The 26,367-nt window shown below is 42.1% G+C and overlaps 1 protein-coding gene across 5 annotated transcripts in view; it reads right to left on the reverse strand.

Moving 5' to 3' along the window:
- Nucleotides 1–26,367, reverse strand: part of MAST4 (microtubule associated serine/threonine kinase family member 4) — a 442,299-nt gene that overhangs the window by 21,978 nt on the left and 393,954 nt on the right. For all 5 annotated transcript variants that reach the window (XM_053589500.1, XM_053589491.1, XM_053589506.1 and 2 more), the window contains 9 exons: nt 23,198–23,406; nt 21,394–21,532; nt 19,418–19,550; nt 18,375–18,540; nt 16,383–16,484; nt 9,354–9,476; nt 9,043–9,155; nt 7,039–7,166; nt 6,427–6,662 (listed from right to left, as the gene is read on the reverse strand). In XM_053589500.1, coding sequence (XP_053445475.1) covers nt 6,427–6,662; nt 7,039–7,166; nt 9,043–9,155; nt 9,354–9,476; nt 16,383–16,484; nt 18,375–18,540; nt 19,418–19,550; nt 21,394–21,532; nt 23,198–23,406 — 1,349 coding nt within the window. The remainder of the gene's footprint in view (nt 1–6,426; nt 6,663–7,038; nt 7,167–9,042; nt 9,156–9,353; nt 9,477–16,382; nt 16,485–18,374; nt 18,541–19,417; nt 19,551–21,393; nt 21,533–23,197; nt 23,407–26,367) is intronic.

Genomic DNA, 26,367 nt, shown 5'->3' on the forward strand with positions numbered 1-26,367 from the left:
GCCTTCTTTTGTTTTTTTTAAAGTAAAACAATTTTGTCCATCCAGAAGAGGCAAGGCTCATCTCATTTTTACTTCTAAATGCTATAAGCCTCGTGTGCTTAAAAATCAATTCTGTTGTCACCTTAAGATACCCATGCAGAGTATTTGACGCCATTATAAATGATCCTTTGAGAGACCAGCCAGCAGGTTTTAAAGTGCTGATCATGTGACTGTCTTTGCCTAGGCAAGAGTTAGGCTGAATTAGACCCAGCTGATATTTCTGTCTCACTGCTATATATGTAGACAGCACTCAACCGTACAGTCATAGTTTGGCCCAGACCTTACAGCTGTGGTCTGAGCTAAGGAGGCCTGGGACACAGAGTACCTGGTGGCTACCTCCGTGCTATATTTACAGGAAAAGACCCGAGGATTTACATGCAACACCTCACTGACCAACAGAGAAAGATAATCCTGGAGCGTTGCCTATGGCTCAAAGGATAGGGCGCTGGCCCTATATACCGAGGGTAGGAAGTTTGAACCAGGCTCCAGCCAAATGCAACAACAACAAAAAAGATAATCCTAAGGCAAATACCAGCCAGCTTTTTATTCCTACATGCTAAACTCATTCTCACTTACAGTACACATATTCCATTTTTTTTTATTAAATCATAGCTGTATACATGAATGTGATCATGGGGCACCATACGCTGATTTTATAGCTATTTGACACATTTTCATCACACTGGTTAACATAGCCTTCCTGGCATTTTCTTAGTTATTGTGTTAAGACTTTACATTCTCCATCTCCAGATGGTAAAGTCTCCATCTTTCTTTAAGGCTACATAATATTCCATGGTGTACATATACCACAATTAATCCATTCGTGGATCGATGGGCACTTGGGCTTTTTCCATGACTTAGCAATTATGAATTGGGCTGCAATAAACATTCTGGTACAAATATCTTTGTTATGATGTGATTTTTGGTCTTCTGGGTATGTGCCTAGGAGAGGAATTATAGGATTGAATGGCAGATCTATTTTTAGATCTCTAAGTGTTCTCCAAACATCTTTCCAAAAGGATGTATTAATTTGCATTCCCACCAGCAGTGTAGAAGTGTTCCCTTTTCTCCACATCCATGCCAACATCTCTGGTCTTGGGATTTTGTGATATAGGCTAATCTTACTGGAGGTTAGATGATTATCTCAAAGTAGTTTTGATTTGCATTTCTCTGATGATTAAAGATGGTGAGCATTTTTTCATATGTCTGTAGGCCGTGGACCTGTCTTCTTCAGAGAAGTTTCTCTTTAAGTCCCTTGCCCAGCCTGCAATGAGATCACTTGTTCTTTTCTTGCTTATACGTTTGAGTTCTCTGTGGATTCTGGTTATTAAACCTTTGTCGGAGACATAACCTGCAAATATCTTCTCCCATTCTGAGGGCTGTCTGCTTGCTTTACTTACTGTGTTCTTGGCTGTGCAGAAGCTTTTTAGTTTGATCAGGTCCCAGTAGTGTATTTTTGAAGCTGCTTTAATTGCCTGGGGGGGTCCTCTTCATAAAATACTTGCCCAGACCCATTTCTTCAAGGGTTTTCCCTGAAGTATTTTTATAGTTTCATGTCTTAAGTTTAAATCTTTAATCCAGTGAGAGTCTATTGTAGTTAATGGTGAAGGGTGTGGGTCCAGTTTCAGTCTTCTACAGGTTGCCAGCCAGTTCACCCAGCACCATTTGTTAAATAGGGAATCTTTTCCCCACTGAATGTTTTTAATTGGCTGTCAAAGATCAAATAACGGTAAGTAGCTGGATCCATCTCTTGGTTCTCTATTCTGTTCCAGACATCTACTTCTCTGCTTTTGTGCCAGCACCATGCTGTTTTGATCACTATCAATTTACGGTACAGTCTCACGTCTTGTAGTGTGATTCCTCCTGCTTTGTTTTTATTTCTGAGTAATGTCCTGGCTATTCAAGGTTTTTTCTGATTCCATATAAAATGAAGTATTGTTTTTTCAAGATCTTTAAAGTATGAAGTGGAGCTTTAATAGGGATTGCATTAAAATTGTATATTGCTTTGGGCAGTATGGACATTTTAACAATGTTGATTCTTCCCAGCCATGAGCAAGAAATCAACTGCTGAAGGACTTGATAAAAACGACTTCATACTAAAAACTGTCATCTTGCAAGACTTGAGCTTACCTGTGGGTTAGTAACACAATTCCTTCATCTTTCTAATTTGTTTTGGATGACAAGTAAAAAATGAAAAGCCAGATCTGTTCATGATGAGTAAATGCATTTGAGCTCTCTACCCAAGGCTCCCACACTTTTACTTTTCATGGATTTGAATACAAAATAATCATGAAAAAAGAGAAACAGGAATAAAGTCGGACTCCCCTCGATGCCAGCATGGGGATGTGTGATCCTCTCTCTGCTCACTCCTCTCTCCTGCCCCACATCTCACTCAGCAGTGCTGCACACAGTCCTGCCCCCGCGGTCTCACTCAGCAGTGCTGCACACAGCCCTGCCCCGGCCATCTCACTCTGCAGTGCTGCACACAGTCCTGCCCCAGCCATCTCACTCTGCAGTGCTGCACACAGTCCTGCCCCTGCCATCTCACTCTGCAGTGCTGCACACAGTCCTGCCCCCGCGGTCTCATTCTGCAGTGCTGCACACAGTCCTGCCCCTACCATCTCTCTGCAGTGCTGCACACAGTCCTGCTCCCGCCGTCTCACTCTGCAGTGCTGCACACGGTCCTGCCCCTGCAGTCTCACTCTGCAGTGCTGCACACAGTCCTGCCCCCGCCATATCACTCTGCAGTGCTGCACACAGTCCAGCCCCTACCATCTCTCTGCAGTGCTGCACACGGTCCTGCCCCCACTGTCTCACTCTGCAGTGCTACACACGGTCCTGCCCCTGCCATCTCACTCTGCAGTGCTGCACACAGTCCTGCCCCGGCCATCTCACTCTGCAGTGCTGCACACAGTCCTGCCCCCGCCGTCTCACTCTGCAGTGCTGCACACGGTCCTGCCCCCGCCATATCACTCTGCAGTGCTGCACACAGTCCTGCCCCTACCATCTCTCTGCAGTGCTGTACACAGTCCTGTCCCCGCCGTCTCACTCTGCAGTGCTGCACACAGTCCTGTCCCCGCCGTCTCACTCTGCAGTGCTGCACACAGTCCTGTCCCCGCCATCTCACTCTGCAGTGTTGCACACAGGCCTGTCCCCGCCATCTCACTCTGCAGTTCCGCACACAGTCCTGTCCCGCTGTCTCACTCTGCAGTGCTGCACACAGTCCTGTCCCCGCCATCTCACTCTGCAGTGCTGCACACAGTCCTGTCCCTGCCATCTCACTCTGCAGTGCTGCACACAGGCCTGCCCCCGCCATCTCACTCTGCAGTGCTGCACACAGTCCTGTCCCCGCCGTCTCACTCTGCAGTGCTGCACACAGTCCTGTCCCCGCCGTCTCACTCTGCAGTGCTGCACACAGTCCTGTCCCGCTGTCTCACTCTGCAGTGCTGCACACAGGCCTGTCCCGCTGTCTCACTCTGCAGTGCTGCACACAGGCCTGTCCCCGCCATCTCACTCTGCAGTGCTGCACACAGTCCTGTCCCCGCCATCTCACTCTGCAGTGCTGCACACAGTCCTGTCCCGCTGTCTCACTCTGCAGTGCTGCACACAGTCCTGTCCCGCTGTCTCACTCTGCAGTGCTGCACACAGTCCTGTCCCCGCCGTCTCACTCTGCAGTGCTGCACACAGGCCTGTCCCCGCCATCTCACTCTGCAGTGCTGCACACAGTCCTGTCCCGCTGTCTCACTCTGCAGTGCTGCACATAGTCCTGCCCCCGCCGTCTCACTCTGCAGTGCTGCACACGGTCCTGCCCCCGCCATATCACTCTGCAGTGCTGCACACAGTCCTCCCCCTACCATCTCTCTGCAGTGCTGTACACAGTCCTGTCCCCGCCGTCTCACTCTGCAGTGCTGAACACAGTCCTGCCCCCGCCGTCTCACTTTGCAGTGCTGCACACGGTCCTGCCCCCGCCATATCACTCTGCAGTGCTGCACACAGTCCTGCCCCTACCATTTCTCTGCAGTGCTGTACACAGTCCTGTCCCCGCCGTCTCACTCTGCAGTGCTGCACACAGTCCTGTCCCCGCCGTCTCACTCTGCAGTGCTGCACACAGTCCTGTCCCCGCCGTCTCACTCTGCAGTGCTGCACACAGGCCTGTCCCCGCCGTCTCACTCTGCAGTGCTGCACACAGTCCTGTCCCCGCCGTCTCACTCTGCAGTGCTGCACACAGTCCTGTCCCCGCCGTCTCACTCTGCAGTGCTGCACACAGTCCTGTCCCCGCCGTCTCACTCTGCAGTGCTGCACACAGTCCTGTCCCCGCCGTCTCACTCTGCAGTGCTGCACACAGGCCTGTCCCCGCCATCTCACTCTGCAGTGCTGCACACAGGCCTGTCCCTGCTGTCTCATTCTGCAGTGCTACACACAGGCATGTGCTTCTTTTCTGCCAATGGTGGATAATGTCACCTAATGTTCTCTAAATGTCAAGAAGGGTTCTTTCTTTTTGATGGTGGAACAATATAAAAATCAACAAATTTAATTTTACTACAGTCAGTTTTCAGATTCCCTGATTACCCATGGCTATAAGCAAATCAGCTCATCTCTCTATTCTGCATACGGGTATTCTGCAAAACCCACGGTCTTTGATTAGTTTTAGTATGTGTATGGGGGAGAGGGAAAAAGAACAAGAGGAAGGTAGTTTGAATCTATTCATCAAAATGCATAGCAGGGCCCAGGCAGATTTTTTAAATTATGAAAGTAATCACTCATCTGCTTAGACACTATTCCCCTCCCTTCACCTCCTACCTTTCTGACGGTGAGTAGGCTTAGGAGACTGAGGGGTGGCAAACAATTCACTACACTAACAACAAATTTCAAATGGAGGTGAATATACTCTGCCCAGAGTGAGATTACTAATAACCAGTTAGAGACCTTTGTAACCAGTACTATAAAATACAGACATTTCTACATCTGAGGACCAAAATGAGTTAAAAATGGTCAGGAATCTTAGTCTAACAGGTCACCTTCCTGCTATTTCCATACTGCTATTCCCTTGGCTATAGAGTGAGGATGGGTGGGACCGCCCGACGTGGAAACCAGCACTGGGGTGCAGAGAGAGAAGAACCCCACAGTGAACTGGGAGCACCAGGGGGCTCCACAGAGCCGAACTCTTTAGTGAGGCTGAAATAAATCCAGCCTGTAAAATTTGCTTTCTTGGAATGATTTAAAAAAAAAAAACCTTTTTTACACTATAAATATTCAGTTAGTTAAAAAATGTTGATTAAAATCTTGGAGTCATTCATGGTTATCGATACAGCATATTGAATATGGCCTAATGAAAACATTTATTATAGCAACCCTAAGCCAAATCCATGTTTCATTTTTTAAAAAAGCATAATGCACATTGCTCCATAGAAGGATATACTATGCATACAATTTTTATAAGCCAAATGATATTTTAAATGCACTTAGGGTCCTGTTCTAAGTGCAAGTTTGATTATCTAATGAGGATACCTCCACTGTTAAGAGCCAATAAATACCCATGATACATTAAGCACTTTAGACACCTGTGAAGACACTGCCCCTCCGGTCAGGAAGATCCCTTCACACAAGGGTAACATTACAAAAGTGCTTTCAAAGGAAGGGTCCAGCCCCGACTGTCTCCTAAACAGGCAAAGAAGTCTCAGGAACTTCTTACCCCAGTAACCCGGGGACTGAGAAGGGAACTTTTGTCTGCAGGGGGTTATTTCAGATGCGCATGAACTACCAATTTAAATTGTGTTGGTATTTCTGGCTCTCTTCCCTCCTCAGTTCTAGATGTACCAGAAAGCATCCGTGAACCTTACGGCCTAAGCATCTCACTGTACTCAGCATGAGTCTGTTGGTAACAAAAGCCAATTCCTTCGAAGAAATAACCATCCTTTTCAATGCCAGAGGGAAATCCGGCTTTCTCCTTTATCTTATGGGTGATTACCTTTGAAAAACATTTTAGGGTAATTGTGACAATTCGACTATTTGATATCGTCCCTCACTCTGAAGTCTGAGTCAGACACAACTTCAAGTGACACACTCTTGCATCAACAACTGAGAACCTGCTCACTTAGCATGTTCTGAGTACCATGAGCAGATCCCATTGAAACTCAATGAATTGGAAATGAGTGCAAAAGTCCACTCCAAGGTCAGCTCCAAGGTCAAACTGAAGAAAGGATAGTTTCCCACATGGCCAAGTACTAAGGAGGCATCTGGGACCTTGGATCTTAGCTCTTGGAGAAGTAGGGCTGCAGAGGGAGCCTAGAAGCACACACACCCCTCACTACCACCTGCTGGGACTCGAGGCACTCAAGAGTCACTTCTCCATGTGGCAGACGAGGGATGGCAGTACCGGGGGCCTACCTGACAGGGTGGAGCTGCTGATGGTGCTGGCAGGGGTGGTGACTTCAGCCTCCTCCTGCGCCCCCTCTTCAGGAGGAAGGGCTGGCTTCTCTGGCTCCTCCTGGGGGTCTCCAGGGCAGGGGACAGCTTCATCTTGTTCTCCCTCTGTTGAAATAGCCAGTTTGGGAAGCAGGCCAGAGCTGAGTTTGCGTCTGTTGCTTTCAGTATCTGAAGAGTTGGATGTTGATAACTGTTGCCTTAATTAAAAATGAAAACACAGTCATATATACATACTAGGAAACGGTTAAAGGTGAATTTTGGAAGAAGCCAGGTAAAAATGGGACTTGGTTAAGCTTCTAACCAAGACATGTCTCGTACAATGGTTCTTAAGAGTGGCACCCAGAACCAGTGGCATCAGCAGCACCGGCGTGACCGGGACTTGTAAGAAATGCAAGAAAAACTTGTAAGAAAAACTCAGGTCCCACCCTAAGTCTACTGCATCAGGAACCCTGGGAGTGGGCCCCGCAGTCTATGTTTAACAAGCCCCCATGTACTCCGGCACTCACTAAAGTCTAAGAAACACTGCTCTAGTAGCTGTTGCTTATGATATGATTTAAGAGGCATTTCACATACATTTCAGAACATTCTGAACTCCAGCTTAATGTTTCTGTGGATGGCAAGGCTGTGCTTTTGGTTTTGTCTCCCAAGTCTTCCTTTTCTTCTCCTGAATTCTGAGTTATTCGATCTATACTGCTGAAAACCTAGAAGGCAAATAATCCGTGCTTATAAATATCTTCTAGGAAAGAATTTGTCAGAAAAACAAAAACAAAAAAACACCCTCGTCTTAGGAGAAAAACATGAGAAGATAACTAAATTTTTAACTGAAACCATGTATTCAGAAAGCACTTTCCACTGATGTTTACTTGAATCCTGAGATGAAGGGTCACAGAGTATACTTTTTTTTTTTTTTTTGAGCAGGGAGCTATGAATTCATCAGCCTCTTTCACCACATCTCATTGTGGACTTTGTATCTGCAAACTAAATCCATAGATGTGCTGGGGTTTCTAGGCCTGGGAATCAATACACATCTTAGATTACTTTTTAACCATGAAGTCAATCAGAAAAAGAAAATAACAGAGAAAAAGATTTAATGGCCACCAGTCAGGGGTAGGAAGAAGAAAAATGAATTGGAATTGAGTGCAAAAGTAAAGAATAAATTATCTTGTTCAAGATGTGGGCAGAGGAGGGGGAAGGCAGGGATGTAGCACCTATTTGGTTATAAGAGCCAGACATTATTATTATTTTTTTGGCTTATAAATCACACATGCAGATAGGCAGCCTCATGTGATGGTACCTGAAGGGGATCAGAACTCAGGCAAGGCCAAGGTCTGAGCCCCCTCTGAATCTCTGCTGTCCCGTAGTAACGATGGAAGGAAAATGGGGGTGCTGAGGCCACTGCAGAAAGCCCTGCCACCCTCCTCAGCCTCTTGTGCACTGACGGGAATGGTCCTCACACCTCCTATTAATCTACTGGGATTAAAAAAATGGTGGCTAAAGCACAAAAGACAGTGGGAAATGAAACACTATCCAAGGCGAAGAGAGAAAGTGGTTAAGGTTGGCTTTAATAAACCAGAGAACAGGTCCTGGTCTGAGCCCACACTCAGTGTTAGCGAAGTTTCTGGCCTGGCTCAGGGACAGACTGGCCACTCCTCACTCCAGGGAAATCCCCACTCTGCCTCATTCCTAAAAACAGGGGGGACAGTGCTGGCCAAGCCACTGCCCTCTATGTAGTCACTTGGAAAAAGCTATGGAGCACTTTAAAAATCATTGAATGTTACAGAAAAACTAAATAATGATCACACAAAATGCCATGGCAACAGAAAATATGTTGCTACTGAAAATAGCAGAAGGGAGGTAGGATGCCCCTGGGTTGATTTCCATCTTTCCTAGGGCCCCATCCTGTCTCAGAACCATCGATTTTGTTTGTTTGTTTGGATTGCTTTTTAATCTCATTATCAGTAAAAAGACATCTTCCTCAAGCATCGATTTTAATAATCTTCTACCATTTCCAAAATTCTAGCTTGGCTTCCTACTGCCTTTTCCAGATAACTTATAATTTCTATTACTGGTTATGAGACTTTCTGATTCCAAAGTCAACTGTCCCCGAGTATCTCTGCTGATGTCAAGGACTGAGCCCTTCTCTGTGTGTTGCGCTCTGTGTGATTCCTAGGAGGTGGCTCTGGGCACAGTGAAGCTCGCGTTCTTCATCATAGGATGAAAGAAATGGAATCCCACTTCCACAGCCTGGCACTGAGACAGGCCGAGGCACATGCAGGGCAAGGTCACCACATAAGCAGCGGCCACACATTCCAAAAAAGACGACCAGGCAAAAGGATCACAATTGGTGGAGAGGGAGAAATACACTTCCACAGCAGGGGCCCTCCTCCGGACTTTCAAGTTGATAAGGTCACCTTTCCTAAACAAACAGGAATTTGAAGCAAAGGAGACTCAACCTCCCCTTCCCCCCAAAAGGACAGGCTGCTTTACAATCCTAACCAACTGTTCAAGGGTGCAAAATATCTGGCCAGTGGGAGTTTCTCCCAGAGAGACTGTATGCTTATGCCCCATTTCACTTACTTTTGAAAATCTATGTGAACAAGAAGAAAACTGCCTTATTTCCACACTAAAGTCTTCGTCATTGGTGTCTTCTTCTTCTTCTGTTTCCATATGATGATACTTCTCTGACCGAGCTGTAGAGAAATGTGTGGGAACAGTTCCAATTACTGAAAATTTCCAGCTTCTAATTTAGGAATTGTAAAATGTGTATCTGTATCAAATCAACATTATCTTTAGGAACTCATCGATATGAGATTGGGAGGCTGAAGAGTAAAGCTAATTTTTGACCCAGTAAAGCCCAAAAAATGTTTTACATCAGGTAATGCACATACTGTCAAAATAACTGGTGTCATCCTCCGATTCCAGTTGGGGAATAAATTCTGCCTTCTGTCTCAGCAAACTGTTCCAGTCTAAAGAACGGAAGAATCGATGCTGTTTGACTTCATAGGCACCACCTGGTGGGGGTGGGGGGCAGGTACAGACAGAGAAGAAAGTGTTAAACTATCTTGCGAACAAGGGGAAACATCAGTTTTTAAGAACAATTTTAAAAATGTTCTTATAAAGAACATTTATAAAGATGACATGGAAATCATCCTTTTTCACTCCATAACCAAAACTCCCCTAATTTTTCTGATAATTTATCAGATTTGATTTTGCTAAGAGCAGTTTTTATGGCACAGCTTTCCTCTGTTAATTTTTCCATGACTTCCTCCATTTTTTTAAAGGTTAACAATGTGGTCACTTAAAATTGCATTATGCCAAACCTGGGGATGTGGACGCATGTTGGCCCAAAGCAGACTCAGTAAAAACTAAAAGAAATTCTAATAAGGTATAAAATGTGTTCACAGCAATATTTCCTTTGGAGGTAAGGTTAAAAATAATGACATTTTTCTAAATACCATGCATAGCGACTACCATTAATTTTTATTGGCTCGCTCATTAACATAGGTAGGAATTAGAATTCTGTGGACTACAGATTCTTAAGTAGGAAACTGACAGACCTGATTTATAGATTTACAATGCCTCTCATAAAAATCAATCACAATTCCTAAGTTTCAGGCTACTTTTGCCACGTCATCATGATAGCATAATTCAGTGAAAATTTTTTAATTCAGTTCATGATTTTAAAGATCAGGCCCCACTACAAGCACACCCCGTGTAAAGAGAAGAAGGTACATGCTATGAAATCACAGCTGGACAACAGCACACACACTGTTGAGGGGAGAGAAAACAAAGAATCAATCAAAAAAATTAGGAAGAGAGATTTCTCAGGAGACAAACACCAGGGGCTAATCCTCCCCCAACTAGGAGATTTCCTTTAGGTCCAATGTAAACGATTCTTTACTGCATGTGCCACCCAGGTCTTGTTCTGTCCTTGGTAGAGCGCAAAAGGACTAGGATGAGAAATGCAAGCTGAATGAAGATGGGCCGTGGGTCTTGGTTGGGTGGTGCTGTCAATGTGGTTCAGGCTGCAACTCTGTCCCCATTTTGCCCTTTCTAGCACAAGGCAGAGCGTGGGCTCTTGCTCCAAACGCAGCCAGAACAAACCATGCCCTGATAACAGTGGAATGGACCAAAGGGCGAAGTGAGGAAATCAACCCCCCAAAGAGAAGAATGATTCTTCTTTATAAAGCATATGATTATATCTTTATCCAAGATTCTAACCAGGTTTTTCCATGTGTCTAGCAAAATAAAGAAGTCTGACATTAGGCATTAGCAACTAAGACCGAAAGGCCGGCCTTACCACCAATATTGCGCTGGATGCCGCAGTTACCTTGTTTCCTTTAAATTATACTGAAAGTAAGCCCAGGAGGTAGGCACAATCAACTTCATTTGTGGATGCGGAAACAAAGTATAAGCAACAAAGCTCACTGGACCAAGATACACCGAAGGGTTGGGACCAGAGAGGCGGAGCCCAGGCCTGTGCCCCAGTCACTCTCCCTGCCACAGTAGGTGGTGGCATGCTCCAGTTTGCTCCCACTCTGCGACCTCCTGCATCGGTTTTTAAATGGATCTGTGACGGCCAACCCCGAGGAACTGAGCTAACAGCAGATTGTCTGACTGTTCCACAGCACGTCTGTGCAGTATCCCTCCGGCCCACCATGCTCCCTGGCTTCCATCTGGCCCCAATCAGTGCCCCAAACACAGCTCACAATATCAGTTTCTTCCGGTGCTCTTTTACTTGGAGAAGCAGAATATCAAAGCCAAGATTTAAGACAGGGCTTAAATGCTCCCTATCCAGTTCCCCCACTGCATGATGACATTGAGGTCCACGGGGTCAAGCCCTAATGAGCAGCCCTCATGCACATCTCTGGACTCCTGGCCCAGCAATGACTTCAGCTGCTACTTACAGGGCTGGGGCAGTGGTCCAGCCCCTGACATTTTTGGTTGCTCAGCTTTACCTAGGAAAGCAGTTTCTTAGGGCCAAGGGCTCAAACAGAACTTCTAGACCACATTTAGAGAGTTGGGCCATGGTACCCCTAACTGCCACCCGCTGGAACCCAGGCTGGGTCATCTCTGTGGACCATGACCAACAGGTCCTCCCTAAGGCCTCACAGTCCGCCTCTCACCTAGTTGACATTTCTCACTCTTTGTCTTGGAACCTCACTGAAGAAGCTGGTGATCAGAGGATCCTCTTTCTCATATTAAAGGAACAAAAGCAGGGGAAATACCCTCTGGGCCAAACTGTTGGTAAAATGTGACTGACGGCATTATGAGCTAAATACATACAAATCACTCAAGCAAACAACAGTTCTCATTGCGAGCCTTCCCATGAAGGAAAGGGGAGGAAACCAATTATTTCTTGAGCTCCTATTATGTATGGCACGAGGTCAGTGTACTAGATACCTTCAAAAACATCTTTGCATTTACTCCTGACAATGATCCTGTGAGGTCTATAACACGCCCTTTTTCACAGACTAGGAAACTGAGCCTCAGAACAGTGAAGAAACTACTCAAGACCTCACAGCTGGTGAGTATGTGAGTAGGCATCACCTCTGAGCAGCTCTGAAGTCCAATGAGCCAAGCTGCCACTCAAGTGTCTCCAAGTTCACAAGTATCATTTAAGAAGGACAAGTTCCCAAATTGCAAGTTATGCTTTAGCAGTAACGTTCTCCCTTTTCTCTCCTTTCGTGGAAGTTTCTTCAACATCCATTACGTTCTTCACACCCTTGATTCTTAGCCTCCCTAGTCTCTTGGGCAAATGTGCATTCACACATTTTCACGGCGAATTATTTTGCCCGCTAAATATGTATTAAATACAAAATGCTGTCACTGGAAGCGGCGTGGCAGGCCTGCGGATGCTCAGCCTCATGCTCTGGCCCTAGTGGGACCTGTCCTGTTGGACCCGCCTCTTTGCCAAGCACTTCTGACAATGCTAAGGCATGGGAAGGGTCTTTTAAATGTCTCCTTGGGACTTCTACTGGGGGATTTGTTCCCCAAACTGTCAAACCCTGAAAAGACTGAATGTAGCAGTCAATGAGAAAACATGCAGATAAAAAACGTGCAGCACATGATTTAAAAACATGGGTGTGCTGACCATCACCACAGCCCTGCCTTGCTACATTCAGCCTAACCAAGACTCTAAGTATTCTTGGAGGAATGCAGGTTGAGTATCACCACGCTGAAAATCTAACGTCTGAAATGCTCGCAGATTGGAAACCTTCTGAGCACTGATGAGACGCCACAAATGGAAAAGTCCACCCTTGACCCCCCCGTCATGAGTTACGGTCCAAGATGTGTGCGGTGGGCTTATTGAAGGACCAGCTTAGTGTGTATTCACAACAGAACGGGAAGTCACATTGGTTCACAGAATCAAAGAGAGATTTTTAAGACAAAAGTGGTTGTTAGTGAGGCAGATGACTCTGGAGGAAATTTTTTAAAAATCCACCCAGCAGAACACCTCCCCATCCCTAGAGGGGACTCACTGCCTGGTCCCTCAACTGCACCTGTTATTTTTTCTTACCTAGAAAATAAAATGCAGTGTACGGGACCTTTCATCCAAACGCAGCACCAGACAGCCTGCCGGCCTGCCCCTGCTGCTTGCTGCTGTTACGTTTAAGAGCCGAGGTAGCTGTTCTGCGGGTGCTTCTGTGCTGCTCGGTTACCCTCAACACGTTACTTTTTCACTATATTAATGGTATGTCATATTGTTTAGTGTTGAGTATTTATGTGTGAATAAGAATAAGAAAATGATTACTTATCGGTAGCACACAAACTCAGAGCCAGGAACGGAGATGATGCCAAACTACCACAGAAGGGTCACTTGGGTAGCTGAGATAGTGACACCTTTGCTTTTTTGATGGTTCAATGTGCACAAACTTTGTTTCATGCGGAAATTATTTAAAATAATTTCATAGAATTGCCCTCAGGTTACGTACTTAAGGTACAAATGAAATATAAATAAATTCTGTGTTTAGACTTAGATCCCGACCTACACAAACTTCATTATGTATATGCAAATATTTCAAAATCTGAAAAAAATCCACAATCGAAAACATATCTAATGTAGGACCTCCACATGAAAGCTATAACCCAGTTACAACCTAAGAATAGGGAGAAGGGGGAAAGGGAGGGGAGGGAGGGGGGAGGTAGGTGGAGGGAGGGGGATTAATGGGATTACACCTGCGGTGCATCTTACAAGGGTATATGTGAATCCTAGTAAATGTGGAATGTAAAGGTCTTAGCAAAATAACTAAGAAAATGCCACAAAAGCTATGTTAACTAGTGTGATGAAAATGTGTCAAACGGTCTATGAACCAAGTCTATGGTGCCCCATGATCATACTAATGTACACAGCTATGATTTAATAAAAAAAAAAAAAAAAGAAAGAATCAGTGTAACCTGGCTTATTGTACCCTCAATGAATCCCCAACAATAAAAAAAAAAAAAAAAAAAAGAAAGAAAAGAAAACATATCTGTTCCCAAGCATTTCAGATAAGGAATATTCCACTTGAATTAAGCAGAAAAACTCTACAAACTGACACTTGAACACCAAAAAGAAAGGGACTTTTGAATTTCCTTTAGAAGGGGTCTGCCCATTACAAAATATTTTCAGTCAGATGTTAGGAAGACATTTCTCTGGATTAGCTGAACAGGATGTGTAAATAAGTATTTGTATTATTGCAGGACAATCTTAAAATGCCACTGCTTCTCATATTTGGCTCAAGTGAGTAAACATCAGTTGTTAAAATGTTGCCCCATTTGCTAGCTACTCATAATTCTTAAAGCATAAAGCAAATCTAACTGCAGATCACAGAGGGTGGGGCATTAACACGTTTGCTAGTCGCGTCAGACAAGTGGAAAAGCGGTTAAGGTAGGAAGAAGCATAAAGTCCTCTCTCCAGATGGTTCAAAGGCAGGGGAGCCACCATCATGTCTATGTCTTATACGTCCAAGATGAAAAGCACGAGCTTATACATTCAGAAAATTAAAACAACAGTGCCAATAGCATCATATCTGTTTCTAATATGGTGCTATTCATGTGACACCAGAATCATATCTGGTTCTTATAAGGATGACCTCTTTTTATCTTCACAATAATCCTATGAGGTAGTACTTTTAAAAGCTCCTTTTCACAAAGAAAATAAAAAGAAATAACTTGCCCATGATCACACACCTGAGATTTATTTTTTATTATTTATTTATTTATTTTTTTGAGACAGTGTCTCAAGCTGTCGCCCTGGGTAGAGTGCCGTGGAGTCATAGCTCACAGCAACCTGTAACTCTTGGGCTCAGGCGATCCTCATGCCTCAGTTTTTCTATTTTTAGTAGAGACAGGGGGGTCTCACTTTTTCTAAGGCTGGTCTCGAACTTGTGAGCTCAAGCAATCTACGGCCTCAACCTCCCAGAGTGCTAGGATTACGGACGTGAGCCACTGCACCAGCCCACAGCTGAGATTTAAACTCAGGTTATCTGATTTTGGAGTTTGTGCCCTTAACCTCAATTTATATTGGCTTTCTAATGTAAAAGTCCACTCATCCACTGAAAAGGTAAAAAGTTACAGGTACTATTCTATTAAGGGGCTCAACTCAAAAGTAGTTTCCAATTAAGCTCTGATCTTAAGCCTTCTTGGATTTTCTAATGCAGGTCTACACATTTTTTTGTGTAAAGGAACAAAATGATAATATTTTAGTCTTTGTAGGGCATATAGTCTGCCATGACTACCTAACTGTGGCCTGTAGCATAAAAGCAGCCACAGACGCTGTAGTTATTGTTATTGCTGTGTTCCAATAAAACTTTATTTACAAAAACAGGTAGTGGCTTAGATTTGGCCCATAGGCCATAGTTTGTTATCCCTTGCTGTGAAATATTATTATAAACTCTAGTAGCACAGAATTGTATACTTAAGAACAGCACCTTCTGACGGGGGAATCTATGAGCAAATGTAGGGAATAATACAAAATAAATATTTGGAGCTGCTGCAAATGATTTTTGTCTTAGGAAAAAAATAGGGAAGAAAATTATTTCTTCAGTATTTTCTTTTATTTCTATTAAAATGGAATAGAATGAAATAATATTGAAATGAATAGCTCAGAGTAAACAACCCACCAAGCCAACAATTTTCACTGATGAAAATTATGGATGCTGACTAGAGTATGTGCATTTATATTTAATATTTTAGTTTCATCTAAAATTTACACACTGTGCTAAATATGTGATAGCATGATAAATTTACATACTTGGGCAGGCTCAGACTGTATATTGGGATCCTTAGGTCTATATATTCAGAATGCAGGGAAGAAAACAAAAAATTGCTACCAGAACAAGTCAGAAAAAATAACCAGCAAGAAAAAAATCTACTATCTCCTTAATCTTGAAAGGCAGTGGTTTTTAATTCTCTTTCTTGGGTCACGGTCCTGATCATCCTGATGGGACAGCAGGGTTCAACCCCAGGCGCTCATTCCGACTAATTCGTTCAAGTACTAATAACCCATTTCAAAGCCTGTGGATAGTAACATGCTGGGTCAAATCCTTATGGGAACATATATTAAAAAACAAAAAGAGCTCTACTAATCTAATCTCCTGTTTTAAGTTACTTAAGATGCATGCTTTTCAGGACAGAAGAGTTATGGGTGCCCTTGAAGTTTTCTTCCAGAGCAGTTTTATTTATCCAAACAAATGAATCATTTCCTCCTTATAAAACACACAAGTAACAAAAAACAACCAACTCTTCTAGTATACATACTACTCCGAATCAGAAAACAAAACCCAAAATATTACTGCCGTAATGTGTTGTAGTCCTGTTCTATACCAACTAACAGATGTTGCCTGTGTAAAAGCAAAACACAAACAAAAGCCTCGGCGTTCCACATAGATGTTATTTCTTGCATATTAGCACAATTAAAACACATGTGCTCTAACCTGTTCCCAGCCTCTCCAGGGGATTCTGCCTGAGGAGCAAGGTAATCAGATCCTGGGCGTCGGGCGGGGGGGCCTCATCCTTTTCAGGCCAGTTGATCTCATCTAGAAGGAAGAAAAGTAGTTTATAATTTCATTGTTCAAAGGGTGATATAAGTTCTGATAGGATGGATATCAGCTGGAAGTTTGTCAGAAATGCAGAATTTCAGGCCCTAGCCCCTACTTACTGAGCCCACATTTTAATAAGGTCTTCAGTTAATTCCTATGCAAAGTCTGTTTTATAACACATGAATAGCACAGCTTTCTATAAGGCAGGGGGAGAATATTTCAACAAGCAGTGTCTTTCACTCGTTTTGATTCATTTTCCTTTTACAGAATTGGCTCCCAACAAGTTGCCCCTCACAAATATAGAGAAGATTTTATAGAACAGAAACTCAAAAACACCCGCATCTGCCCAGCCAAAAACTGCAAAAAAACACCCGCGTCTGGTGGCCACCTGTCTGAGGATCATCTAAGAGGAAGATTCTCTCTCAATTTCCTCAACTGAAAAATTTGGTCACAGCCATAGCATTCTTCATCTCTAAGAAGCAAAAAGTAATTTTGTAAAAATAACTGTTTCTAGAGACAAAGGCAAGGTCAAAATGCTAAGATTGAAAAAGAAGAAGAAGGGAAAAAACAAAACCAAAGTAATCATAGTAATGGAAGTAGTTAAAATCAGTCATAAATATTAGAATATGTTCTCATTCTAAAGGAGTTTGCCTGAAGATAGGTGTGAGTGCTTGCGTGTATGGAAATGCAATAAAAACATGAGTTATTTCTGTGTGTGCCTGCCTCTAGCTTCCTCTGCTGCAGTTTAAATCTGATTTGGAAAATAAAACATGAATATGCATCGGAGCCGTAAGGCATCAAGAACAAAGCCAGCATTTGCTGCTTGTGTTAATTAAACAGTTGATTCCCCTAGCCACTCAGGCCTTGGTACCAGAAAACAGCCTAGTTATAAATCCATAAACAGCTCAGATATTGTATAAAGGGCATACACACTGCAGGCAACTCACACATCTGCTTTGTTAAAGTTTACAAATATTCCCGGCTTGCAAAGTCAACGAGAGAAAACAATGCTGTGATAAAGGGGCTACTTATACACAAAATGGGTTTTCCCCCAGTTCCACTGCTGGACCTTGTTAGGATAGTCCAGAGCAGAGCAGGGGTGGTGGATAAGAATACCAGGGATGCTGGACAAACTTTTAGGAAGGGAGGGCTTTTGATCCATGCTTGGGGGCAGGGCAGGGGAAGGATTTAAAAAACCAGCAGGTAGGGTAGTGATAGATCCTATTTAATTATCATTTAGTTTTGCCACAAGCCACACAACAATAGTTAGGGTCTGCTTGTAGGTTAAGATCTAAAACTTATTGAATTTTAAATGAAAGATGAACAGCTGTTACAAAAATAACATTACACCATAACAACTACCAATGAAATTGTTAACAATCTGTGGATTCAATTTGCTTCCTTCCCATTCTCATTATTTATTATTTGGTAGACATTTGTTTTAAGGTTTATTATATTTTTGTGAATTTCGTCATTATGCCATTAGCCATTTTTCCCACTTATATAAATGTTATCCACATTAACCTTTTCTTCCCTGGTGCAACTTTCCTATTGTGGAAAGAAAGACTGGACGACAATAAAATCATTTGCAAATCCCACACCAATTTCTTTTGCAGAAAAAACAAATGATAAAAGGTGATTCCACTGCGAGTATGTTTCCAAATTCCATGTTAACAGAACTTCTTTGGATCGATTTTCAAAAAAAATAGCTCTTTTGAGATTGTTAATGTCAATTATATGCTGTGATGAGTGAGTGCTTTTAATTTGTTGGCTCAACTGTTTGATAAAGGTTAACATTTTAGTAGGGAAAACTGCGACACTCAACAGATTCACATTAAATAGCTGCTTCCCAGAAGTGGCTTAAAGATAATTCTTGATGATATTTACCACTGATGACTTGCCCAAATAGCTCTTCTGGAGTATCCCCAAAGAATGGCACACATCCAACAAGAAATTCATAGAGGATGATCCCCATGGACCACCAGTCCACTGGCTTCCCATATCCTTGCCTCAGAATCACTTCTGGTGCGATGTATTCAGGTGTGCCACAGACCTTAGAGATGATTGCAATATTAGGATAATTGGAATATTAGACATGAATTAAAATGAGCAAGATGGCTAACCACCAATTATTTTGCCCAAAGTACACCTGCTCAACCACATGGACCCACATAGGCAAAAAACTTAAGAACCACAATTATAAATAGCTATCCGTAATACTAAGGCAAAAAATTAGTTCAGTAACCACAAAGGAAAGCTCTACATTCTGCTCTAATGTTGAATTACATATGAAGTTTAATTTCAAATGGAGAATCTGACCTTGTTTGGTAGTTTTACCTATTTTATATAGTGAAAACATTTGTAATCTTGAAGTTTACAATAATGTGTTTGAAAATCTGTCACTATCAGAGATTAGTTTTGGTGTTTATATAACCAAAGTATATTCACTCCGGCTATTTCATAAAAGCAGTGACAGTTACGATGTGTTTACCTTAAGTAACTTTACAATGAACAGATTGTGGGCACACGGTAATGAGGCATGCTTAAAGGCAGATGGGCCGTGGCTTGGATTTAGCACCCGTGATCGTACAATGCATCATGAGTTTCACGAGTACCCTACTGAGACTCCTGAATTCCTTACAAAAACAGTTTTCCATTTGTCTCTCTCACACTCTCACTTGTGTGCAATTAGATCATTCGTCTTGCTAATAGACCATAATACTGGGGGAGGAATGTAGCAGGAGCGGACAGTTGGGAGAGGCCCAGGGAGAAAAATGGGGGCAATTTGCACTTTATTAAATGGAAGGTTTACACAGACATCTAAACCACCAGTACTACGGTGGAGCTGGCCTACACAAGTTAATTCTGCATCTCAATGGCAACACCATACGTTGTACTTCTCCACAGGACTGAACAGCATCCAAACATACCTGTTTATCCAGGAACTCACGTGCATCCTTCTCAATATGACCCTCATAGAGGTTGGTAGTCATGCTCATTAGCCCCACCTTGGATAATCCAAAATCCGTCAGCTTGATGTGCCCCATGGAGGTGACCAACAGACTATGAAGCAGAAGGACATATCGTATACAACAATCACTTTGACGCTGGTTCTTTATTTTAGGTTTTCCCTCTCCCAACATCAGTTTGTAAGACCATTTAACATATTGGTATCAAGCTTATTACAAACCTGAGCCTGGAAAGATATGAGGTCACACAAAGATGTCAGATATGCGCATCTAGCATCTGAGTGTAATTTACAAGGGAAGAGCAGAGACAAGGCACTGGCAATCTTGTGTTGGTGCAGTCATATACAGTATCACTTACGACGCTCACAACTCCTGAAAAAATTCTAGCAGGAAACTCTGATCCCTTTCCATTTTCAGAATAAGAAAAATTGGAAAGAAAGGGCTACCAATAATCTCCTGTCATCCCTCAGGAACTAAGATAAGCAACCCATCTGTGAGTCAATTGAAACACCAGACAAAGAACTTCCACAGAAAAATGTAGAATTATCTCAGAGTTCAACCTCCAGCTCTAATTTAAATTTCTACTCACGAAGCACAAAAACTAAACTTCTTCTATATGTAAAGAATTCATATTTGAATATATTTAAAAGTTGTTATTTTAAGTGGAAAAATAAAAACTTCAAAGAGTATACACAGTACCATGGCAATTAAAAATTAAAGGAAGACAGAGGTTTAAAAAAAGCCACTGACGGGAAATATAACAAAACTTTAATAGTTGACTTTGGTAATCTTGTGAATAAATCTTTTTTTCTTTTTTTCCCTGCATATTCCAAATTTTCTGGTGTGAGCATGAATCACTTTCATAAGATTTTCAGCACACTTAAAGTCTTGAATATTAACATGTAATGTTTTTAGAGGCATCTCGAATTAGTATGAAGCATGAAATACTTAATAAATGATGTTAAGATGAACAGCTTGTCATTTGGAGAAAAAGTCTATCTGTATCTCAAATCAAAATGAATTCCACATAAATTAAAAATAAAATTGTGAATAGAATATCAAGAGTAGGAAAGGATTATGTCATAATGATAACCAAACACTGAAACCATCCAAAAAACAACCAGCAGCCTTCTATGTAGCTACTCAAAAATCTACATCATTAACAAAACTCATACTAAATATTAACTGGATTTATTATCATCTTTTTCTCTCGTGTCTTATAAGTTATTAATATAAGCATCATCACCTTTTGCCCATAAGTTTCCTGAGCTTCAAATAAGCATCATATTCTTTATTTTATTTTATTTTTATTATTAAATAATAGCTGTGTACATTAATGCGATCATGGGGCACCATACACTGGTTTTATAGACCATTTGACACATTTTCATCACACTGGTTAACACAGCCTTCCTGGCATTTTCTTAGTTATTGTGTTAAGACATTTATATTCTACATTTACTAAGTTTCACATGTACCCTTGTAAGATGCACTGCAGGTGTAATCCCACCAATCACCCTCCCTCGGCCCATCCTCTCCCCTCTCCCTCCCCTCTCTCTCCTCCTTTCCCCTATTCTTAGGTTATAACTGGGTTATAGCTTTCATGTGAAAGCCATAAATTAGTTTCATAATAGGGCTGAGTACATTGGATACTTTTTCTTCCATTCTTGAGATACTTTACTAAGAATATGTTCCAGCTCCATTCATGTAAACATGAAAGAGGTAAAGTCTCCATCTTTCTTTATGTACGCCATAGAATATTAAGCATCATATTCTTTAAAGAATTATGTAAAAATTACCATATACTGTTAAAACAAATCATTTTGGACATTATAGAAGAATTGTAAGATGGGCAAACTGCATTAAAAGAAACTATTTTTATAGACATAAGAAAACTTCTAGTAAGATGCAAAAGAAGGTTTCATTAGTGTACATACTTATCTGGTTTCAAGTCCCTGTGTACAATTCCATAATTATGCAGATATTCCAAGGCCAAGACCGTCTCAGCAAAGTACATCCTGGCCATATCCACAGGAAGAGGGCCCATGTTTTTCATTAAGGTAGCACAATCTCCCCCTATAAAACACAGGACAAAGATTTAGTAGCCATCATAGCTAGGATAAACAAAGACTTTCAGTTTAGACTGAGACACAGACATAGTACACGTGTATACATATCATATGCATAAGTAGAGTCTGTGTTAAATAATCATGTTTCTAATGAAAATGTGGTATGGAGAAAACACAGATTTTTATTTAAGAAGCAGAATTAGTAAGAGAGCAGGTTTGGCTCTGAAGAGGAACTGTACTTTGAACAATTGCCAGCGTAATTTTAGGATGATGGTAACAATTTAAAATATACCAGGATAAAACATGGATTCTAAAATCAGGGTATGTGAGCCCAAATCCTAGCAATGGCTCTTACAGGCTGAGAGATCTCAGCAAACCAGTCTTAGTCCCTCCACCTGCAGTATCAGAATGATATAATGATGATGTCAGCTTTTTAGAATTATTATGAGGATTAAATGAGATGATCTATGTGAAGAACTTAGGATTTGCCTGACGCACATTAAACACGATAAATTTTAGTTACTGTTGTTGTTAAAATCATGAAGGTCAATCAAGCAAAGTGTTGGTGTTGTGTAAAGAACAATGGCGGAACCCAGGCAAACTGTACTTTTGCCTTTTATCTACCACTCAGTATCATTTCGCTCATCCAAAAAACAGAAAAGTTTTTAACTAAAAGGGTATCTAATGTTTGAGGTTTACAGTTTTGGGATTCTGCTCAAATAATGACAAGAGCTTAATTTGGATGGTCTAAAATTTGGTCTTTGGTGATCTACTCATTTTATTAACTTTATTTATGTTGACAAGTCACGGCCACTTCAAGACTCAGAAACTTAATGTAAAATTGATGGGAAATAAGATTACTTGAACATTTAAAGGTAGACCACAAACTTCTTTAACAAAAGAGGGAGGGGGGCTGGGCATGGTAGCTCACACCTGTAGTCCCAGCACTCTGGGAGGCTGAGGCGGGTGGATTGCCCAAGCTTGGGAGTTTGAGACCAGCCCGAACAAGAGCGAGACTCCATCTCTAAAAAATACCTGGGTGTGTGGCAGGTACCTGCAGTCCCAACTACTTGGAAGGCCAAGGCAGGAGAATTGCTTGAGCCCAAGAGTTTGAAGTTGCTGTGAGCTATGACACCATGGTACTGTACCAAGGGTGACAAAGTGAGACTCTGTCCCCTCAAAAAAACCCCAAATAAAGTTCCCAAAAATCAAACTGACAGGATTTTCTTAAATGTATCTTCTTTCCCCTAACTCATTTTTAATTTCATAGCACATACTGAAAAGGACATATTTTTAATTCATTCTTTAAGACGACCAAGTATAATAAATGCTTTTATGATATGTAATAAAAATAAGGAGGAAAAATCCCAACACCTATATCCCAACTTTAATGACCAATCGAGAGGAGGTAATTAGGATTAAAAGCTATTAAAAAAGATAAACAACCTTTTCCCAAATATCACTAATTTTCCCTTTGTTATAGTAGAGTGGGCACTTTATAAGCAATTATCAGAAGCTAATGACTGGGACTACAGCCATCTCATTGCCTGGCTTCCATTCCTAGGCGGACGCAGCCATTCTGTGGCACAAGTACAGAAAGCTCCCACAACACAAATGAGCGAGGCATTTCTGGGCACAGGTGTCGTGTTCCCTGTAGCAGAGACTGATTTACCTTCCACATACTCCATGACCATGCACAAATGGCGCCTTGTCTCAAAGGAGCAATACATGCTGACCACAAAGGGGTTTTCTGCAAAAGTCAAGATATCCCGTTCCACAAAGGCCTGCTGGATCTGGTTTCTCAGGATGAGGTTCTGCTTGTTAATCTTCTTCATGGCAAACCTCTGCCGGGATTCCTTATGCCGAACAAAGTAGACTGCCCTGGAGAAGGAACACAGGCAGGGAAGTTCACAGGAGAAGAGGGAAGGGTGTTTGGGGACGAGAGTAAACCAAGTAATCATCAATTTTTTTAAAGCCCACGTGCCAGCTGGAATTCAGCTCGCACAAGCTATGCTGGCAAGTATGAACACCCTATTCCAAGCCAAACTCCTCTGGCTAGATTAATTTTTTTTTGGCTCAGTGAGTAGGGCGCTGGCCCCATATACTGAGGGTAACGGGTTCAAACCTGGCCTCGGCCAAACTGCAACCAAAAAATAGCTGGGCATTGTGGCGGGCGCCTGTAGTCCCAGCTGCTCGGGAGGCTAAGATAAGAGAATCGCATAAGCCCAAAAGCTGGAGGTTACTGTGAGCGGTGTGATGTCTTGGCCCTCTATCGAGGGTGGTAAAGTGAGACTCTGTCTGTACAAAAAAAAAAAAAAAAAAAATTTTAATTCTTTCAGGAAAGGTCACAGAGCATAAATAAGGCATCAAATTCATCTTCACTGCTGAAGAAAGGAAACGGACAGTCTTCGAAGTGAGCTATTTTCCAATAGCTTTCTATTTTCTAGCAGCTGGCAGATGTTTTCTCTTTTTTCACAAACAAAACAAAATTCAGAACAGGAAAGAATTAACAAAATTACATACCTATGGTGAGCTGGATCCTTTCCAGCACTAGATCTAACTTTAGATACATGTTAGGTACTTTTTGTTGACTGACAAAAGCAATGGTTTTCTAAATGATCCCTTGGGGTCTGCAAAACAGTACCACAGTGTCTTAAAGTATCCAGCTTCCAAATGAGAGCAATTTACTTCCCATGAAATTTACAGGTAAATGAGAAGTATGTAACATGTTATATAAGGCTGTCCTGCACCAAGTATGTCCTGCATATTTCCACACTGCTGACCTCAGCCCATTGTACCCCTATGGCCATTTCAGTAGGAAATGCATTTCCCAACATAAAAGGAGACCCAAGGCCAAGGTGTCAGGCAACTTTATGACCAGAGCAGGCTGCACTCAATCTCTGCTGAAAACCTCACCCAGATACTTTATAGAGCCAATTATGGCTGGGTAAAGAGAAGCGACTCCTCAAGGCTCAGGGTGATGTGGAAAAAAGAAGGAATTAGGAGGTGTTGTGAGCTCACACCTGGGATGGGCTCCTTCCTCTCAACCCCTCCTTGCTAGTCAGTATCATGAGAAAACAAGTTTGAGCTCTCCCACTGTCAAACAAGAAATAATTTCCCTAATGAGCCATCAACTTCAGTGAAGTGCCCTGTGGATTGTCTTCTACACGAGGGGTTATGTGATGTGAGGTGCCTTTTCCACGAGATAGTTCACTGTTGCTGGATGACTTCAAGAGGAACTCGGACCCCATGCTCCTGCTGAACCAGTATGCCAGGGGGATCCACTGACACAAATCTCAAGTGTACTCAATCCCAGTTTAACCAGCATTACCATTTTCCCCTTAGTGTTCAGCTAGGAATTGCTTTCTCTTTCCAGTAGGCATATCTTTATCAGCGTCTTCCCATTGTATTCATCTTTTTCCTTCTTTCACAAAATCCTACATTTATATTTATCTCTCTCCTCATTTCTTTGGTTTTCTAGCTCTTCCTTCTCTGGATAGGGAAAGCTCTCTTAACCACACCCCACATAACAATCACAGAAAAACCGGGTGCTTTATTCCCCCTGTAACATAGCCAGCCAGCCAGCCAACCGGACCCTCTGAACGCCCCCACAGACTAGTGGTCCTCTTCAGCATCCCACCCACTGGGGCTCCCACCAGTGTTGGGTTCATTCCCACACCTGTTTGGTCAACTAGACTTAATACCAAGATTCACTAATTTACATAAATATTTAAACTGATATAAGAATAAAATGGAAAATCATTATTGTTTATGAGAAAATTAAATGAATGTTTTGCAAAGTCTTAGTAAACGAGAGGTACAAAATAAAATTCCCATCTATTTAGTGCAGTTAAAAAGATTTCCAAAAGTTGCAACAATAATAAAAATATGTATTCCTATATATAGATGTCTTCAAGTTCTTTCATCTTTAAAGAAGCTAAAATTGGAAAACGGAAACAATTACAGGTATGGTTTATATTGGCTGTCTTATAAAGGACTTACACCAAAAAATTTAAATTCAAATGTTTAAAGTATATATATATATATATTTTTTTTTTTTTTAAGTGATTTCCCACTTCAACCAACTTGTTAATTAGCCAACCAATAACTAGTTCTTTCTTTATCACATTTAAAGCTTTTATTATATGGTGGAACCTCCATAGTTGACCACCTCCCCACACCGACTACCTCCTTTAGTTTACCTAATTTTCATAGACCACACACGTACCACATGTACATATTAGTGCAGCAAGCCTAGTTCCTTACGTTGACCACCTTCATATGTTGACCAGTTTACTACGGTTCCTTGGATGATCGACTTACAGAGGTTCTACTGTATTTTTCTTTATCTAATTTACTGATCAGATAAAATCAGGAACCCACAAATAATCTGAGCTACTCCTATAATTAGATGATGAGACGAAAGATATGAAAGAGCACAAATAAAGACCATTGCTTACATCTAAAATGAGCATTGGTAAACAAATACTGTCATTAAAAAGGTTTTTGGAAATAGAGAATTTTTTTTTTTTTTTAGAGACAGAGTCTCACTTTATAGCCCTCAGTACAGTGTCATGGTGTCATAGCTCACCACAACCTCAAACTCTTGGTCTCAAGCGATTCTCTTGCCTCAGCCTCCCAAGTAGTTGGGACTACAGGCGCCCGCCACAACGCCCAGCTATTTTTATAGACAGGGTCTCACACTTGCTCAGGCTGGTCTCAAACCCGTGAACTCAGGCAATCCCCTCACCTCAGCTCCCAGAGCGCTAGGATTACAGGCATGAACCACCATACCCAGCTGAGAATATATTTTTTTAATGAAATTTAGAATTCAAAATGTTG

This window comes from Nycticebus coucang, chromosome 1, assembly GCF_027406575.1.
Source record: "Nycticebus coucang isolate mNycCou1 chromosome 1, mNycCou1.pri, whole genome shotgun sequence".
Taxonomy (NCBI): domain Eukaryota; kingdom Metazoa; phylum Chordata; class Mammalia; order Primates; family Lorisidae; genus Nycticebus; species Nycticebus coucang.